Source organism: Labrus bergylta, chromosome 24, assembly GCF_963930695.1.
Source record: "Labrus bergylta chromosome 24, fLabBer1.1, whole genome shotgun sequence".
NCBI classification, from domain to species: domain Eukaryota; kingdom Metazoa; phylum Chordata; class Actinopteri; order Labriformes; family Labridae; genus Labrus; species Labrus bergylta.
The window spans coordinates 8673569-8690324 of record NC_089218.1 but is presented as its reverse complement, the minus strand read 5'-3'; the positions used below and the strand labels follow the sequence as shown (position 1 = coordinate 8690324).

General features: G+C 45.1%; 1 protein-coding gene across 12 annotated transcripts in view; it reads left to right on the top strand.

Moving 5' to 3' along the window:
• The window catches only part of tns1a (tensin 1a), an 84234-nt gene extending 68195 nt beyond the window's left edge, over positions 1-16039 (top strand). For 6 of the 12 annotated variants that reach the window (XM_065951768.1, XM_065951765.1, XM_065951766.1 and 3 more), the window contains 18 exons: positions 225-1904; positions 3043-3120; positions 3585-3739; positions 3912-4056; positions 8312-8386; positions 8862-8888; positions 9159-9240; positions 9343-9896; positions 9987-10073; positions 10216-10344; positions 10426-10521; positions 10606-10683; positions 10781-10852; positions 11410-11436; positions 11760-11928; positions 12603-12671; positions 12773-12802; positions 12933-16039. In XM_065951768.1, the coding sequence (XP_065807840.1) occupies positions 225-1904; positions 3043-3120; positions 3585-3739; positions 3912-4056; positions 8312-8386; positions 8862-8888; positions 9159-9240; positions 9343-9896; positions 9987-10073; positions 10216-10344; positions 10426-10521; positions 10606-10683; positions 10781-10852; positions 11410-11436; positions 11760-11928; positions 12603-12671; positions 12773-12802; positions 12933-13062 (3683 nt within the window). In that variant the 3' untranslated portion in view covers positions 13063-16039. The remainder of the gene's footprint in view (positions 1-224; positions 1905-3042; positions 3121-3584; positions 3740-3911; positions 4057-8311; positions 8387-8861; positions 8889-9158; positions 9241-9342; positions 9897-9986; positions 10074-10215; positions 10345-10425; positions 10522-10605; positions 10684-10780; positions 10853-11409; positions 11437-11759; positions 11929-12602; positions 12672-12772; positions 12803-12932) is intronic. The other 6 variants (XM_065951771.1, XM_065951769.1, XM_065951773.1 and 3 more) reach the window with 6 other exon arrangements.
• The last annotated feature ends 717 nt before the right edge of the window (positions 16040-16756 follow it).

Here is a 16756-nt window from a genome sequence, read left to right as displayed (position 1 = left end):
TAATTTAAATCACCTTAAGTGGCTTAGGTACTCAGCTTATCCATCAAAAAATGAAACGCGAACTTGCGTCACATTTTTAACATTCTGACTGGGTGTTCACATTTTTTAAAAATAAATACTATACAGAATCCATTGTAGAAAACTTTATACACTGTTTCTGTCTCAAAAACTGTTTCATGAGCATGGCACTACCTTCATAATTTTAGTCTTTGCATCCCTTTTAGATGTTATTCACACCCAAGGCCCACTTGATGGAAGCCTATATGCACGGGTCCGCAAGAAAGACTCCCTGGAGGGAGTTGTCACCATCAATGGCCTCCCAGTCCATGAAAACGCCTTGACAAATGCAGAGCACCCGTTACAGCACCCCAACCACCCCCTCCAAACTACTGAGCACACTCTTCCTGTGACAGGTCACCCCTCCCTCCCTGCAGTCGACCACACACTTTCCGTGAGCAGCGACTCAGGAAACTCGACAGCATCCGTCAAGACTGATCGTACAGACGAGCACAGCCAGTCCTTGCAGAGTGCCGCGAACCATAACAACCAGACTGCCACCCACCCATCACTCAGCCCGCAGGAGAAAAGAGAGCTCGACCAGCTTCTGAGCGGCCTTGAAGCACCGACCCATCAACGACAAGCCTACCTGTCCACGTCTACAAGTCCAGGAGGAGGTGTCCGGCACCTGGTTCCAGCACAAGTGCATGTCAATGGGGGCCACACAAGACTAGTTGGCGCCCCTGTAACAGACGAACGGGAGACAGATATTCTTGACGACGAACTACCTAATAGCCAAGAGGGCAACAGTGTGGACAGCTTGGGCACACTTTCATCCCTTGAAGGTCAGGCGACACCAGGGGATCTATACTACCAATCACAGACACCAAGTAGCAGGCAGAACGACGGGCCTTACCTAGAGAGAGGTGTTCTTGGAGAAAAGTTGAGCGAGATGCCTGTGCATGGAGTACGAACGCCAACGGCGATGCAAGACAGATCTGCGGACTCTGCATCGCCACAGGGGGGATACAGCAACTACCAGAACGGAGAAGGGATGTACCGTTCTCAGTCCTTTGGGAATCCACCAGCGAGCAGTCCTGAAACCAACGCTAAACTGATGCCAAGGGCCCCAGAGCGGAGTACCAGTAGCAGGGAGGCTGTTCAAAGAGGCCTGACTAACTGGCACCAGTATAGCCTCCCAGATGATCCGTTTGGCCCTCCTCTTCAGTCAACCCACAGCTTGCCTCACTTCCCAGCCTCACAGCGGGACATTGAGCAGTCCATCGAGGCACTCAACATGCTAATGCTCGACCTGGACCCAATCAACTCCCACATGTCAAAGTCAAACAGTGCACCTCCTGGGGAGAACAGCCTCAGTTCATCCCAGGTGCCCTTCTCCCAAACCGTTGCAAGACCCTCGTACCAAGCGGACTCTGCCATCCACGGCTACAACAACTCGGGGTCTGTTAATAACTCCTTCAATCAGCCATTGCGGTCAACTGGTAGAGTCTCAGCAATGTCCAACCAGAGCCCTGTCATGGAGTCCCCAGTGTATTCTCCCCAGAGGTCCAACGCAGGCTACCAACACCAGAACACCACCCCGACGCACACTCCCGAGCCGTACATCCACACACGCCAAGCAGCCCACAACTACCCAATGGACCCCTTGTCTAATTTTAACCAGCAGGTGCAAGGAAAACCTGTGAACTCTTTCCCAGGTGGTGGGGTTTCCCACTCTCCAGACCTGCAGAGTTCATCTCCTTACCAAGGCTACAGTGCCTCTTCCTCTCCCCTCCCCACACTCACCCCGCAGCCCAAGGATACATCCTCCACGTCCTTGCCCAGAGAACAAGATGCAGAGGAGGAGACGTTAAACTTGGAGGGTTTGGTGGCTCACCGTATTGCCGGTAAGACTTTCTTAGGGACTGAATGATGACTCAGTGAGTGAATGTGGGAGGGGAAGCGTGAGTGACAGAAAAACTGAATGACTTTTTCTCAGATTTTATCCAGATTTAATGCTTTATTATCGGACATAATTAAAATTATCTCAAGAAAATAATACACATATTGTAGCTTAAGCTTAAATATTTCCCATAATAATGAGATTGACAACATTTTCCATAACATATTTTATTGGACCAAGGCAGTTTTTTGCATCTTTTAATTTATTTATAATAATTATTTATACTTTACTACAGAGAATTTAGCAAAACATAGCATAAATGTTCCGTTGGTATCAATTGCTTTTTAATCATTTTCATGAATATCAAACTGCAGAGACCCGACAACATTTTGGGATAAGTAATGGTCTCTGTTATAGTTACCATTTTATCTCCTTTTACATCGTATGTCTCTTTTTGTATATTGTTGCAGGGTGATCTGAAGTTGCAGTAATCTGCATGTACTACTGCAGTGTATACTTGCTTCATGTATGCATCCTGGACTACACCTGGACACTGAACTATTAATAGGGTTCATTTTGTAACGTTTTAACTTCAGTTTGAAGCATTCTTAGTCCAAAGTACCAAGATGCATGTGAGCTGTGCAGCTTTCGGCCCTGTTCTGTTACAGACCATCCTGAGGTGCCATACCAGAGGAATAACCTGCAGTCATAAAATTAGCTCTGCAGCTGAAATCAAGTGAGGTGGTGAGAGTGCAGACAGGATGGGAGTAAGAATAGCCAGGCGTTCAAAGCCTTTAGCTTCCATGCATTGACTGCATTCAGATTTACCTTCATGTGGAACCATATGGAGGCTCCCAGGCGCCATCTAGTGGTAGAAAGTTGTGACTTCCTCTATCAAATCCATAGTTAAACCATTTCTCTTATGCTTTGACCATTTGACGGAAATCTTTTCATTTTCGTTTCATTTCATTAGATCCATTTCTGTTCTGATTTTTTTTCTCCTTTTCCTGTTGACCCCATCACCCTGCTGTATGGACCACATTTCCCACCATTGCTTCCTCCCTCACCTTCCTCCTCCACCTTCTTTCCTCCACTCTCTGCCCTCCATCCTCCACCCTGTCCCGCCCTCCCCCTGGAAACAGAGTACAACGCTCGTATCCGGGGCATCAGTGAAAGCATGACACCGCAATCTGACCGCCATCGCTCCTATTCCTTCTCTGGTTTGTCTTACTTTCCCTTTTAATTTCTTATTTTCTTTTTCATTATTTTGCTGCATTTGTAGAAACCTTTTCTTCTTCACAACCATGTTTTCCACTTCTCTGAAGTCTTTGTATGATTACTTTCCCCATGAATCTTCATGATTTCCAAGTTCTGCTCTGTTTCACCACTTTGTATCCCCTTCACTACGTTGCTTTACCAACCTCTTTTCTTGCTCCCTTTTCTTTCTCTCTCTTAAAGCACATTTAGAATATGAGGAGGCTAAGCTTTTAAAAAGCGGAGATTGCAACGTACGCACCAGCGAATTAAATGAAAAGATGAGAAGGGGGGCTGGTGTTGATGTTTCAGTTTCTTTACTGACAAAAACTTTGGGAACATTGATGTAGGTGCATATTGTCTTAAGAAAAAAAGAAAATGTGTGGTTTAAAAAAACGAAGATACACTGAATTTATTGGGATGTTTTCAGGTGTTAGATCCAGGGGAATGACCCCAGAAGTGACGCAGGAGACGGGTCGGCGTCGGACCACCAGTGAGGGACAATACCAGAGCAGCACGCCACCAGTGGATTCACCGGATTTCGCCCACAACCTGGCACTTAACCCAGGAGGAAGACCAAGAGAGGTACGTTTTTTTAGAATCATGGACTTTTAAATCAAAATGTGTATAGTTCAGTGTACAGTTCATTTTCTCAAGTAAAAGGGTGGACACAGTGTCTTACTTTGTCCATGTGGAGTGATTCTGTCCACATGTGTTTGATTCTTCTACTTACCTGTCCCCTCTTCATCTCCTCCAGGGGCCCATTCACAGTTACCGAGAAGCGTTCGAGGACGACGAAGCGGACCGGTTTGCCAACAGCCCAATCAATAGAGGTGGTGGTGAGATTTCCCCACAGACCCCCAGCTTCCCCGTGTCGCCACAGACTCCTTACTTCAACATGTGTAGGTTCCGTCTGCCTGCAGACAGGGGGCGCTCTAAAATCCTCTTCACACTGATTTCTGACCTCAAATTTTATGTTTGTTTTGTCTTTTTTTGAGTTGTTCAAAATGTAGCTTCAGCTAAGCAAGGCAACTAGAGAGAAAGCAGCCAGAGTTTAAACGTTTCCAATCGAGAAATCTAGAAAGAGAAGCCGCTCCCTCAAACATGTCAACATGCTCAGAAGAAAGATTCATCAGCAAGAGGAGCACGGTGCATTGTTGTTGTTGTAGTCTTTGTTTATCCTGTCCGACTAGGATAAACAAATCCTCCTTTATTATGCATCTAGCCTGTTAGCTAACGCTTGTGAAAGACATTGACATCAAAGGCACGTCCTTTTGACACCAATTCAGTGATTGGATGGATTTATTAGGAGGAAAAGCAACAGGGTGTTTTTGTCTTTGGATGTGAAGTAGTTTATTTGGAGAGTAGAATCACAATGGTAAAGCACAGCACACAAACATATATTCACTCTGGAAACAAAATGATGAAGTAGAATCTGTGAGGGCACACGACTAATACTAACAAAAAGTTCTGTTTTTTTCTGGGGGGGGGCGACTCGGGTTCAGAACTGACCTGTGGCTCCTTTCCTGCGTGTCGTTCCCCACTCTCCCTCTCTCTGATTTCGGATTCTATCCACTGTCCTATCTCTAAAAATAAAGGCCAAAAATTAACCTTCCAAAAGAATAGTCAAATTCAGTCAAACCCCTAAACACAAACTACAAGCATCTCACTTTCAAATGAAAGAATACCATCTGAAGAATGGTGTCAGTTTGAACTCGTCAGTAGCAAACAAAGTACAGTTTTTCCTCACAGTCATGAGCCTCCCATACTTTTTCTTCAACACTTTCAGCAGCATCACTTTGCATGGGAACATTTACCGCCGTGATTTCTGGAAGGAGTGACATTGAAGCATTCGCACTCAGAGTGGCGTTTGCGCTGTTACCACTCTGCATCTCCTCCCTCATCTTCAACGCCGCACACTCCAGCTCCGCTCTGGGACAGGCGGGCTTCTCCTCTCTGTTCCAGGCCTGGTAGTCCGTCGGCTGCCCGTCCGTCCACAGCCACAGCCTTCCTGGGAAGAAGCGCAGTCCGATCCAGACGTGGTCCGAAGTTTCGTTTTTGTCTAACTCTCCCCAGATCAGCGTCATCTCTGCCTCTGAGGCAACACTAGCCAGGTCTTTGTGATGCTCCCTGCAGTAATCCAGAGCCTCCACCCACGTCTTCCTCTCCCTCACCACAAACACTTTGTAGCAGAAGAATGGGACGTAATACCATGAAGATGCATCGTGCCATTTATCTCGCAGCATAAAGCCATTGTCCTCATCGAATGTGTACGAGGGCTGACCATAATCCCAGAAGAATTTGGACACCTCCCCGGCTCCGGACCACTTCCACTTCTTTGGGTCAGTGTGGTTCCTCTCCAGTCCGAACCAGAAGGCAATTATGTAGTTGTTATAGGGGAAGAGGTCGCGCAGAAGCTTCATGTCGTGATCACTGCTGACAGGAGCGAGCTCTGTGTGATACTGCCGACAGAAATCCTGAGCTTCATGCCAGGTCTTTTTCTCATCGATGAACACGTATTTGCCGAACGCTGAAAACAGGCTCAGCAGGAGGAGGACGAAAGTGAACCTCTGATCCATCTCTGCGTGTGTCTGAAAAGACTGCGAGTCCTGAAGCTCGCCGCGACCCTGTTTGTCGGTTGTCCCACAGCGTATTTGCATAGGACGGGCCGTCAGCTGCAAGAAATCACAACAAACATGTTCTCTCCTGCTTTGTTTGAAACCCAAGATCTTCACATTTTCATGAAGATCAGCAACAACATGGGAGGAGTGATTTATGATTTCAGTGGGATGATTGATGTTCATTTGATATCTAAGTGAATCCCTCAGTCGTCTTCAGAGGAGGTTTACTTTTAAGAATAGTTTTACAAACTAGAGTATTCAGGGTATGCCAAGAATAAGAAGAATAAAATGTTTCTACATCTTTTCAACTAGTCGCTTAGCACGATGACACTTCGAAACCCCCTACTACACTAGTAGTGCGTACAGGTCTGGTCACAGTGCCGTATGCCAAAACTACCTGGATGTTGTACTGATTCCAGAAACATCTACAGTATGCACCAGTCTCCCTCGCGTACTGTTTCCCACAACGCAAAGCGCCAGGTCAGAGATTGAAATGAATGACAGCAACGGGGGGAAATAATCACAATCAGACCAAACCACACAAAGAAACCACTGTAAGTGGATGAAACACTGTAGCGACGTTTTCTGTGAGCTGGACTGTTGTTCACTTTCACATTCAAAGCTCAGAAACCGGTTGAGCTGCAGCCTGGCATACTGCAAAATAACCAGCGACTGGCAGTCACACTACAGTACTTTCTGCGTACTACGTTCGGCAGTAGTATGTAGTAGGCCGTTTCCAACACAGCCAGAGTCTTCCAGAAAGTCATTGCACCAAGCCGAGAAATAGTCCTACACATTACTCCTCCTGAAAATCGTTCTAAATGTTACACTGCAGGGTTGGAGTCAGGTTAGCAGTTTCCAGGCTCATCTAAATATCCCCTCACATAGGTACCAAGAGTGTAGTCTCTCTTTTAGCCTTAGTGACACATGTGAAGCCAAATGACTAAATGATGCAGCACAAACAAATGTTCACATTTGTTTCAGGGAGAAGGGACGTGTTGCATGACTTGACCGCAAACACAGCACAGAGCAGGTGTGTGCAAATTATAGTGACAGGTGTTTCCACTGAAAGCAAACCCAGTGAAGACGAATGCAAAGCAGGAAGAGGGAAGGGGAAGTGTATATGTACTTTATATATATATATAAAGTGTTATATTCCAAACACACCAGTTTGCTCTGCTTCTTTATGAAAAGTCTTGTTTTCTGGTTTTTAGCTGAAAATCAATTCCTATTTCTTTTTTCACGTAAATGAATTATCTGCAACCTGCCGATCCTCAGCATACGACAAAACTCACGCTCCTGACTTCGTATTTGAAAGACGATGCAAAGCTTTCGTAGCATGACCGATGTTTGAAGACACATGTTGTCAGGTCTGCAGGACACACAGAGCACAAAACCTCCTCCATATATCGAACAGATCTACACTCAGAGTTTAAAGACACTTTGTACACCCAGACAGCCAGCCCCCTTTTTTTTCCCCCCCTGCAGTCAGATGTGAACGCACGGCTGTTGCAGTAAGACTCTGCTCTGTGGCACCGAACACTCATAATAACCCCCCCCTCACATCTCTCCATACCACCTTAAGAGGGACTACATCCTGAATCCATGTCATGAGGAGAATTGGATCACTTTGCACGTTGAAGATTCCAAAAGATTTCCAAAATGATGAACATCTCTCACTAGAGTCTTTGAAAGTCTGCGTCCGTGTGTTGAGATTCAACTCGAGCATGAAAACAGGAGGAAGTTAAAACGCTTATCATCTCATTTTGGAAATCTCTCTTCAGTTTTTTTTTGGACAGCTTTCATCCCTGGCATTGACACAACTCCATCCTCTTAACCTCAAGTCTGGACCCCGTCATTGTTTAAACGGCCTCATGCCTCCCCCAACATTCTCATACTCGACTACACACCTGTGTTTCAGATGAGTGCTCATTGGCTCGTTTGTAGCTGTGGAAGAGCATCTTAGTGAGCCTGACATATTAGCTTGTAAGGGGTTTTGTAATCCTAGGTGAGGATTGATACTCATATGAGGACATCAAATATGTCAGGGTCTTACAGGAGTAAAAAGCGGGTGTGTTTTAATTTGAAAGTATCAGAAACTCTTCCTGTTTTATCCTGATGCTTTTAGCTGATCAAGCATGTTTTAACAGGCAAACTGTTCCAGCTATGAAGGATGGAAGAAATCACTCTAGTGCCGTTTATTAGCACAGGGGGCTAGAGACACATTTAATCGTCTGACCTCTGACCTCTGATTTCCTCTTCCATCTTATACTAAGCTTTAAAAACATAGAGGAGAAGCAGCATCACGCTTGTAGTCCGCTTGAGGACTGTTTAATCTCCCCGAATCATGGAATGCATTTTCATGCAGCGTTACATCGATGCTTCAGAAGCATTGAGTCTCACATCAGTTATTTTACATCCTTGCATGGCTTGTTTTTTTTTTTTTTGTTTTTTTTTACGGTTCTCATCTCTTTCTTTTTCTTTTGTTTAGGATTTAGTTCTAACGTGAACATTTCCCTTTTCTCGTTCTCTTCAGCTCGCTCTCCTCCCGGCTTGGCTAAGACTCCTCTGTCAGCGCTGGGACTGAAGCCTCACCAGCACGATGGATCAGGTCAGTTCAGACACATTAATTAATGTCATTCTAAAGTTGAATATACCACATGAAGCTTCAGGAAGACGGCAACCTTTTTACTTGATTGAAGCATCTTAACAAGCATGAATTACCTTCGTGGATAACCCAACATTTCCGAAGATGCGTTTTGGATAAATCTGTCAAAATTAGAATTCTTGGACATTTTCTGGCCGTGTGGATGTCAAACAGCTTTTATAAAAACGCTGCAACAAACGTATTACAAATACCTGACACCGAAACACTGCAGCTCTGTGGCTTTTGCTGCAGAAAGTGGCTTCATTGTTGGTGTCTGCTGCCCTCTAGTGGGCACTCAATGCAAACAGCTAAAGCTCACCCCTCCTGTTCTGGCTTCTTTGCACTCAAAGTTTCTCCTTCTGTCTTTCCTCCTCTTCCACTCATCCTTTCATTCTCTTCCTCTGCTGCTTTTTCTCTTTTGTTTTTTTCTTGCTGTCAGACTCTGAATCTAATGATGGAGATGAAGGTAAGGGCGTTTCTATGGCAACGTCTCTGCGCACACACCGAACACCAGAACAAAACAGTCTCCTGTCCTTGATTAAACATTTTTGTTCGTTTGTTCTGCCTTCAGTGGGCATTCCTGCAGCCTTTTCCTTTTCAGTTTTGCATCCCAGCCTGCCGAGCAATGTTTGTTTCAAAAATATCTGAAGACTTCCCCGTTTGGTTCTGGAGAAATAGAGAAGTCTTTTTGTCACTGAGGGTCTCAACGTGTGTCTTTGTGTTTCGTGATCCTCAGAAAATCGTAATTTCGGGGACTCCAGGGTGCAGCCGTTCAACGCTCCTCTCTCCTCCAGCAGCCCCGTCCATGGTGTTGATGGGTATGTCGTCATGGAAACGCAATATTTAGAAGTTGTCCGGAAAAACAAACGATAAACAATTTATTTATTTTTTGTGTGTGTTTTTGCCTCGTCTGTCCGCAGAAGAAGGATGGGTTCCTCCAACAGCCCCGCCCCCTCCCACCCTCACAGACCCGCCTCCCCTGAAGGCTCCCAGGTCAACATCATGGGCGTGCACACCGTCCCCGGCAGCCCCAACACCCTGCATCGCACTGTGGCCACCAACACTCCGCCAAGCCCCGCCCTCCAGAGACGACTGGGCCAAGCCAGCCCCTCATTGGCCAGACACCCTTCTCCTTCTGCAGGCGGCGTCCCATCCAGCCCTCTGATTGGCCGGAAAGTGGCAGCCGTAGCAGCCGCCGGTGTGCCTCCGAGCCCTCTGATGGGTCGCCGGATGGCCCCGAGCGGCCACGGCACGCCTGACGAGATGGGAGCTGCTTCCCGCCTGGGGAGCGCGCAACCGCCGGCCACGCCCGCCTTCCCCGTCTCCCCGCAGCTCCCGGAGAAGAGACACATGTCCAGCGGGGACGCGGAGAGGACGGACAACAGAAATCTGACGCCCACACCTGCGAGCGGAGGGAGCACCCCTAACCTGACTGGCACACACACGCTGCCCGACGTCTCAAAGTCCATTTACGGTGAGACGCTGAAAGATCAGAGGAAATGGAAGCTTCCAGATGTTTTTTTCTCCTCTACAGTTTTTCTTGTCTTTTTTTTTGTCCAAACAGATGGATATCCAGACATCAAGATGAATGTGAAGTTCGTCCAGGACACGTCCAAGTACTGGTACAAGCCGGACATCACCAGAGAGCAAGGTGAGGGGGGGGCATCGTTTATCAGTATAATAATGAAGGAGTAAAATAAAAACATCAGCCATCTTTACAGCACGCGTAATCCTGTTTTATTTAATCCTAACTCGTCTTCCTCCTCCTCTGCTTATGGTCTCTTTGTTTTCAGCCATCAACCTGCTGAAGGACAGGGAGCCCGGCGCGTTCATCATCAGGGACAGCCACTCCTTCCGCGGAGCCTACGGCCTCGCCATGAAGGTGGCCTGCCCGCCGCCGACCATCCAACAGAACAAGAAAGGTAAAGACTCTAACTCGGGCTGCGTCATGGTCTCATTTCAAACTCTGAGCCCTTCCTTACGTTGTCTAAACTCTTTTCTAGCTGGAGACATGACGAACGAGCTGGTGAGGCACTTCCTCATCGAGACAAGCGCTAAAGGCGTGCGGCTGAAGGGCTGTCCTAACGAGCCCTACTTCGGTGAGTGAAAAGCGGTTTCCTCGTGTGGTTAAGTTGTTAAAAGATCAAGTTTAACATTTTGTTTTTATGTTTTTTTTTTTGCAGGTTGTCTTTCTGCTCTGGTGTACCAACACTCCATGACTCCTCTCGCTCTGCCCTGTAAGCTGATGATCCCCGCCAAAGGTCAGTTTCAGTTGACTTGCGATGTTATTATCGACGACTGAAGCTGCTCGTTTGTAGTTTTCGATCATATTGTTTGATTCTACCGTGTCCCTCTCAGACCCGAATGACGAGGCGCTGGAACTTGCAACGCCCACGGATCCGGTGGTTGACTTTCTGAAACAGGGAGCAGGTAAACAACATAAATGAAACTGAACTGCAACTCGACAAGTGATTTAAGCAGACTCCTCTTTGTTGTTGGAAAAGCCAATGAAGCAATGACAACAAAGAAAAGCGGAGGAGGAGGAGAGAGATAAATGACGGCACAGAAACAGTAAAGACAAACGCTCAGAGGGTACAGTGTACAATTTCAGGATGTTTTGAGTCATAGGACCTGACCGAGGCTCCAGACTGGTCTTATGATAGTCTGACATGTTTGATGTTTTGGTCGTACGACTGCACACACTCACAGTGAGAGCAGAGCCGCGAGCCAGTCCTCGACGTCGCCACCTTTTTGACTTCAACCACCGTCTTTGTTTCCGTTTTTTTTTTTCAATTGACATTTTACAAATGCTCCTTCCAGATGTAACTCCGGGTTTACGAGTCTCAAAACAACAACAAAGATTCAAAAGAAATCCGAGATAATTCAAACGAAGCAGTCCTGATTATTGATGAGTCACTTCCACAACTGCTGGTATGAAGATGACTATCAAACAAAGCGCTCACACTTTGTCACCCTTATCTTTACAGTGCAGAAAGTCCCTGAGGATGCTCATGGTAAATACTGGATTGACTGCATGTGGATGCTGTGATGCCTGCTCACTCATGGAAATAAAGAAATGCTTTCATCAAGTCATTTTGACATTTTTAATCACATCTGATATCAACTGTAAATGAAGTCTCTGCACGTGAAACATCTTCTCTTCACGGCTTGTTGTAGAGCTTCCTGTATGTGGAGTTGATCCTGCACTGCATGACAAATCACCGCTCGTCTTCTTTTCACCGCACCTTCCGTCACCTTCCATCGACCTGTGTGCACGTCCGCTCCCTCCACTGTCTGATCACGTTAACCCTGACGTTGTTTTTTTGTCTCCTCGTAGCGTGCAACGTCCTTTACATCAACTCTGTGGACATGGAGTCTCTCACGGGGCCTCAGGCCGTCGCCAAGGCGATCACTCAGACTCTGTCCACCAACCCGCTGCCTGCCGCCACCACCGTCCACTTCAAAGTGTCCTCGCAGGGCATCACGCTCACCGACAGCCAGAGGAAGTGAGTTCACACAGGCAGACAAACAAACAAACACTTTGTTCTCCTTTATTTAACCGAGGTTTACACTCTCTTTTGAGTTAGTGTTCATTTTTCAGATTCTGCTGTTGTTCATTTGTAACTGGCATTCAGTCAAATTAATGAAATGATTAGGATTTGATCTTTATCTCATCAATCCAAACATATATATCTAATGTCTAATATCTCGTATTAAACAGAGGAGGACTAGGGCCAGACATGAGCAATCAATAATGAGAGAGGAGGACGTTTTGTTTTTTCATTATACATTTTGAAAAAAAAGTCAAAATGTCGAGAATAAAACTGAAATAGAATTTGAGAAACCTTGACTTCATTTTCCAAATTGTGTTTCAATTTGAGTGCATAATGAACAAAAAAAGTCTTCCTCCTCTCTTTATTGATTACTCGTGTCTGGCATTAATCCTCGTCCATAGAGTTGACATGCTTTGGATGAAGACTTCATACACCTATGTGTGTTCAAACGTCACCATTCTGACTCTCAGTGGTTTTCAAATTGAGATTCTTTATTTGAGAGCCTACTTTGGCGACCCCTAGTGGTCATCTTAGAGAAGACACTTTGGCACCACATACTAAAAGTAAAGGCTGTAGATACAGTGTCCTGATGATCAGTTACTTCACTCTCTATGTTTCTGTTTCAGGCTTTTCTTCAGGCGACACTACCCCCTCAACACAGTGACCTACTGTGACACCGACCCCCAGGACAGAAAGTGAGACTCTTCTTCTTGTCTGAACAGCAAACTGACTACAGAGAAAGCTTCGTTTTTGATTGTTTTGATTCATCTTGACTTATCTGGTGTTCTCTCCTTAGATGGGGGAAAGAAGGAGGAGGCTCCGTGAGGTGAGTTAAGAGACTTTATGGTTGTAATTTATCAGAAACAAGGGGGATAAATGTATCTCATTGAACTTTGACACTGATGAATAAAAAGTGCTGACTACAGGGTTTTTGTTCTTCCTCCTCATCCCACCAGGCTTTTTGGATTTGTGGCGAGGAAACAAGGAAGCACAACAGACAATGTGAGCCACCTGTTTGCAGAGCTGGACCCCGATCAGCCCGCCTCCGCCATCGTCAGCTTCGTCTCCAAAATGATGAAGCGGTGAAACCCCCTCCCACTGAACGCGCAGATGGCGGTGGCCATTGTTGAAATCTTCCATCGTCGTTCGTTGGTGTCCTCTCCGCCAGGACACGATGATGTCCTTCTTTTTTCTGTTTCCTGTTTTTCCCTTCTTTTCTCTCTCTCTCTCCCTTTTTTGTCTCTCTGCCTTGCTGGTTTGTCTCGACTTTTTTGGGAAAGATTTGACACGGAAACAAAGCGCTAGAGGATGTGCTGCGTGGAGCTGCGGACGTGACAAACATGGAGGCGAGTGAAGGGAGAAACTGAACTCACAGGGTGACCTGTACCAGAGGAAAAAAAAAGCTAGCTAAAGACTTATGGAGGGGAAGCTAAGTGCAGGCGGGAACACGTTAGGACTACGTTTCAGGGTTTTCTGTTGTCGTTTTTGTCGATTGATTTACCAAAGGTAGTTGCAACACAAGTGCAAGAATGATGTAGCTATGAAGCCATTTTGATTTCCTCTTTTGAAAGAAGAAGAAGTGTCGACAAAACAAAGATTTAAAAAAAAAAAAAGACGTTCTTGAACTCATCTTCAGGAAAAAAAAGTTGGCCTTGACGGCTTTTAGCAAAACAGAATCTGAAGACCTTATGCATGTTAGCTTGATCTTTAAGCTCGGTTCTTCTACCTTCCACACAGAGAAAAAAAAAAGAAAAAAAATCATTGTGAAACCTTTCGAGTGGTCATCTCCGGGTCTGTTGTGTGTTTGGAAAGGGCTCTGCAATGAAACAAAGACTGATTTAAAAAACTGCGCACAGCAGACCAGACTTTGAAACTTTCAAAAAAAAAAGAAACATGCCACGCTACAAAAAAAGGTCAGCGCACTTTGCATCGGTCCAAGCCTTGAAATCTCTCAAATAATGGAGGACGTTTCGACTGCAATCAAAGACTTTGTCCACAAGATGGCGCCACTCACTCAGGCTTGGACCTTCGCCCCTCTCTCCTCCCCCCCCCCCGCCCCTTCTTTCGACTCCCATCACCAACTGCTTGCAGTCTGTTGAAACACACTGGAAACCACCAGGGGGCGACCCCACTCTGGACCTATGCACTGTCTTCTTTATGCATGTTGTTGTCCCCAAATCTTGCACCCCCCCCTCTCTCCCTCTCTCTCTCTCCCACCGTCCATCGCCACATTCACTGAAAACATTCTACGCTTTGTGCTAAAAAAAAAAAAAAAGAAACAACTCTTTAAAAAAAAACAACCTTTAGACAAGTACAGTGAAGTTGCACGACTTGTCGACAGACTGCATGAAATCGAAACATTTTTTTGTACATTGAGAAACGAAGAAGACGAAGTAGACGAACCCATTGTTGAAGTAGTCCCTTGACGGTGAGATGCTTTCTTTCTTTTTTCTCTTTTTTTGGTTTTGGTCCATTGGAGCCAGGGTTACCTTTCACTGTATCAAAGACAGTCCCCACTTTCTGTTCCTTCTTCATCTCACGGTGTAGTCGACAGTTCCATTTAGATTCTGTTAGGGCAAAAAAGAAAACGTAATGTTTCCACACTGTGCGCAAACGCCTGCTTCTGAACACGCTCGAGCATCACAATAAGCTAAGGACAAATTGATCTTGATATAAATGTACATAGATATACTACTTTGAAAGGTGACATAGCGAAAAAGTATTTATTTTTGTTGCTTTGGTCCCTCATGATTACTCATATATACATATATTGTACAGTCTAGATAAAGAAGATTACCTAAAATGGGTCGAGAAAAAAATATAGACTTATTTTGGCTAATGATTTCAAAGTCTGACGATTTTGAAATGTGTTTGAATATATGGTGTACATTACTTTGTACATGTATATGTTTGTTTTGTTTCTCAGCTCGTCATTTTTTTTGTTGATTTTCCTCTTTGCGTTCTCTTCGAACGAGGTAGGGCATGAATGAGATAGAAGACTTGCATGGACTGACGCATTTTCCCTCCAGCGCAGAGTGGCGCTCGTAGACGAGGACAAAAGTGCGCCGTAGCTGGTAGACATTTAAAAGGTCAAGAAGACGATTTTAGCAAAAAAAAGGGAAGAAAAAACAATAAAAACACCCTCAAATGCAATATGAAAACAGCTGTATGCACCCATGACAGTTCCTTTTATCATTTTGCCAAAGATTCAAACACTTAACATCTATGCTGACTGGCTGCATGTCGCTTTTTTATGTTCCATTTTGTGTGTGTGTGTGACGCACACGCAGCTTTTGCAGCCAAATTTACGGAAGTGGAACCAGCCGAGACTCACGGAAATCTACCGTGTTTTTTTTTTTTTTTTTGTGGTAAAAAGTAACAAGGGGCCTTTAGATTGACATTCATCTGCAGGTGACTTGTTTTGTCTTTTATTTATGTCCGGAAACAGGCCTGCTGTGCCCTCACAATTGGAAGTGTGTGAACAAAGCACTTATATTAACGTTAAAAAAAAAAACTAAAAAAAAAGGTTAACGAAGTTGGACGCGTCTCATCGTGACGCTTAAAGCTCCACTGCTGCAGCAATTTTATTTTTGTGTGTGTGTCTGCCAAAGGTGTCTTCTCTGACCCTGTTTCGAAAGGCCGCGATTTATTTATTCTTATTTATTTGTTTTTATTTCTTAACAAGACTTCATTGTCGCATTATCACAACGGGCAGCGTTAACGAACGGAGGCGTGCACGGCGGCCGTGGATTCAGAGCAAGACAGGTCGAGCACACGAGAGAAGACGATAAAGTCTGAAGACGTTTTTTGAAAACATCTCTGAATGAAATCCTGGATTTGCTCTGTGCCTGTTTGTTTTGAGTCAAGCGTCACCGCTGTGGAAGAGACGCCATGAGGGGACTGGTTGTATGAATGTGCTTCGACATGGATGTACAAAACAAAAACAAAAAAAAAAGGGTCTCCGATTTTGTTTGCGCTTCTCATTTACATTATATTGTCATGGCTTACCTGTTCCTAAGGAGAAAAAAAAAACATTAAAGCAATACAAATCAGTTACATTAAAGACATGTGGGTGTTTTTTTTTTTTTCCAGCAGTTTGGAGTCATGATTTTTTAACGCCAAAGGTTTGGTGAGTTTCTTTTCTTTCTTCGTCTCTTCATCATCAGCTTCACTGTCAGCTGTGCAGCTCGTTAGGCTCCAGTGGAAACACCTTGGAGGAGTTGATTTAGAGGGGCTCCAGAGTCAGGGGAGAGACTTCAGGTAAAGTAACACACATGGATGAAAAGTGTCAGGAGATTAAAGGAAACAACGTCACATGAAACTCAAAGAGTTTAAGATTCAGTTTAATGCTGCTCATCCCAAAATGATTTATCACTTTATTCTTCCTCTTAGTTATTTGCATTTCAACACAACTTTAGCCGAAGGTGTTAAGTTGAAGTGACATGACGCCAAAGAGCATCAATAGAGGAGGAGGATGTTTGAAATGTAACATGGTGAAAGTCACAGGTTTTAGTGATAGTTTGTCACTTCCAAGCAGAAGCTGTGATCGATATATGAAAAACAAAAAGTGACAGGAGGATGTGTGCACCAGGGGACAAACTAGCCATGCATACAAACTTTTTAAAGGCAGGGAAAGTTTGCATCACACATGATGACGTGTTGAATTAGAAGAACGGTTTAGTTATTCTTGTTTCTCTCGCCCTGCTGGTCCAAGGGACTGTTTAAGAGACAACAGGTATTGTGCAGGGCTGTATGTAGGAAGCTACACCTGCAAGTAAAG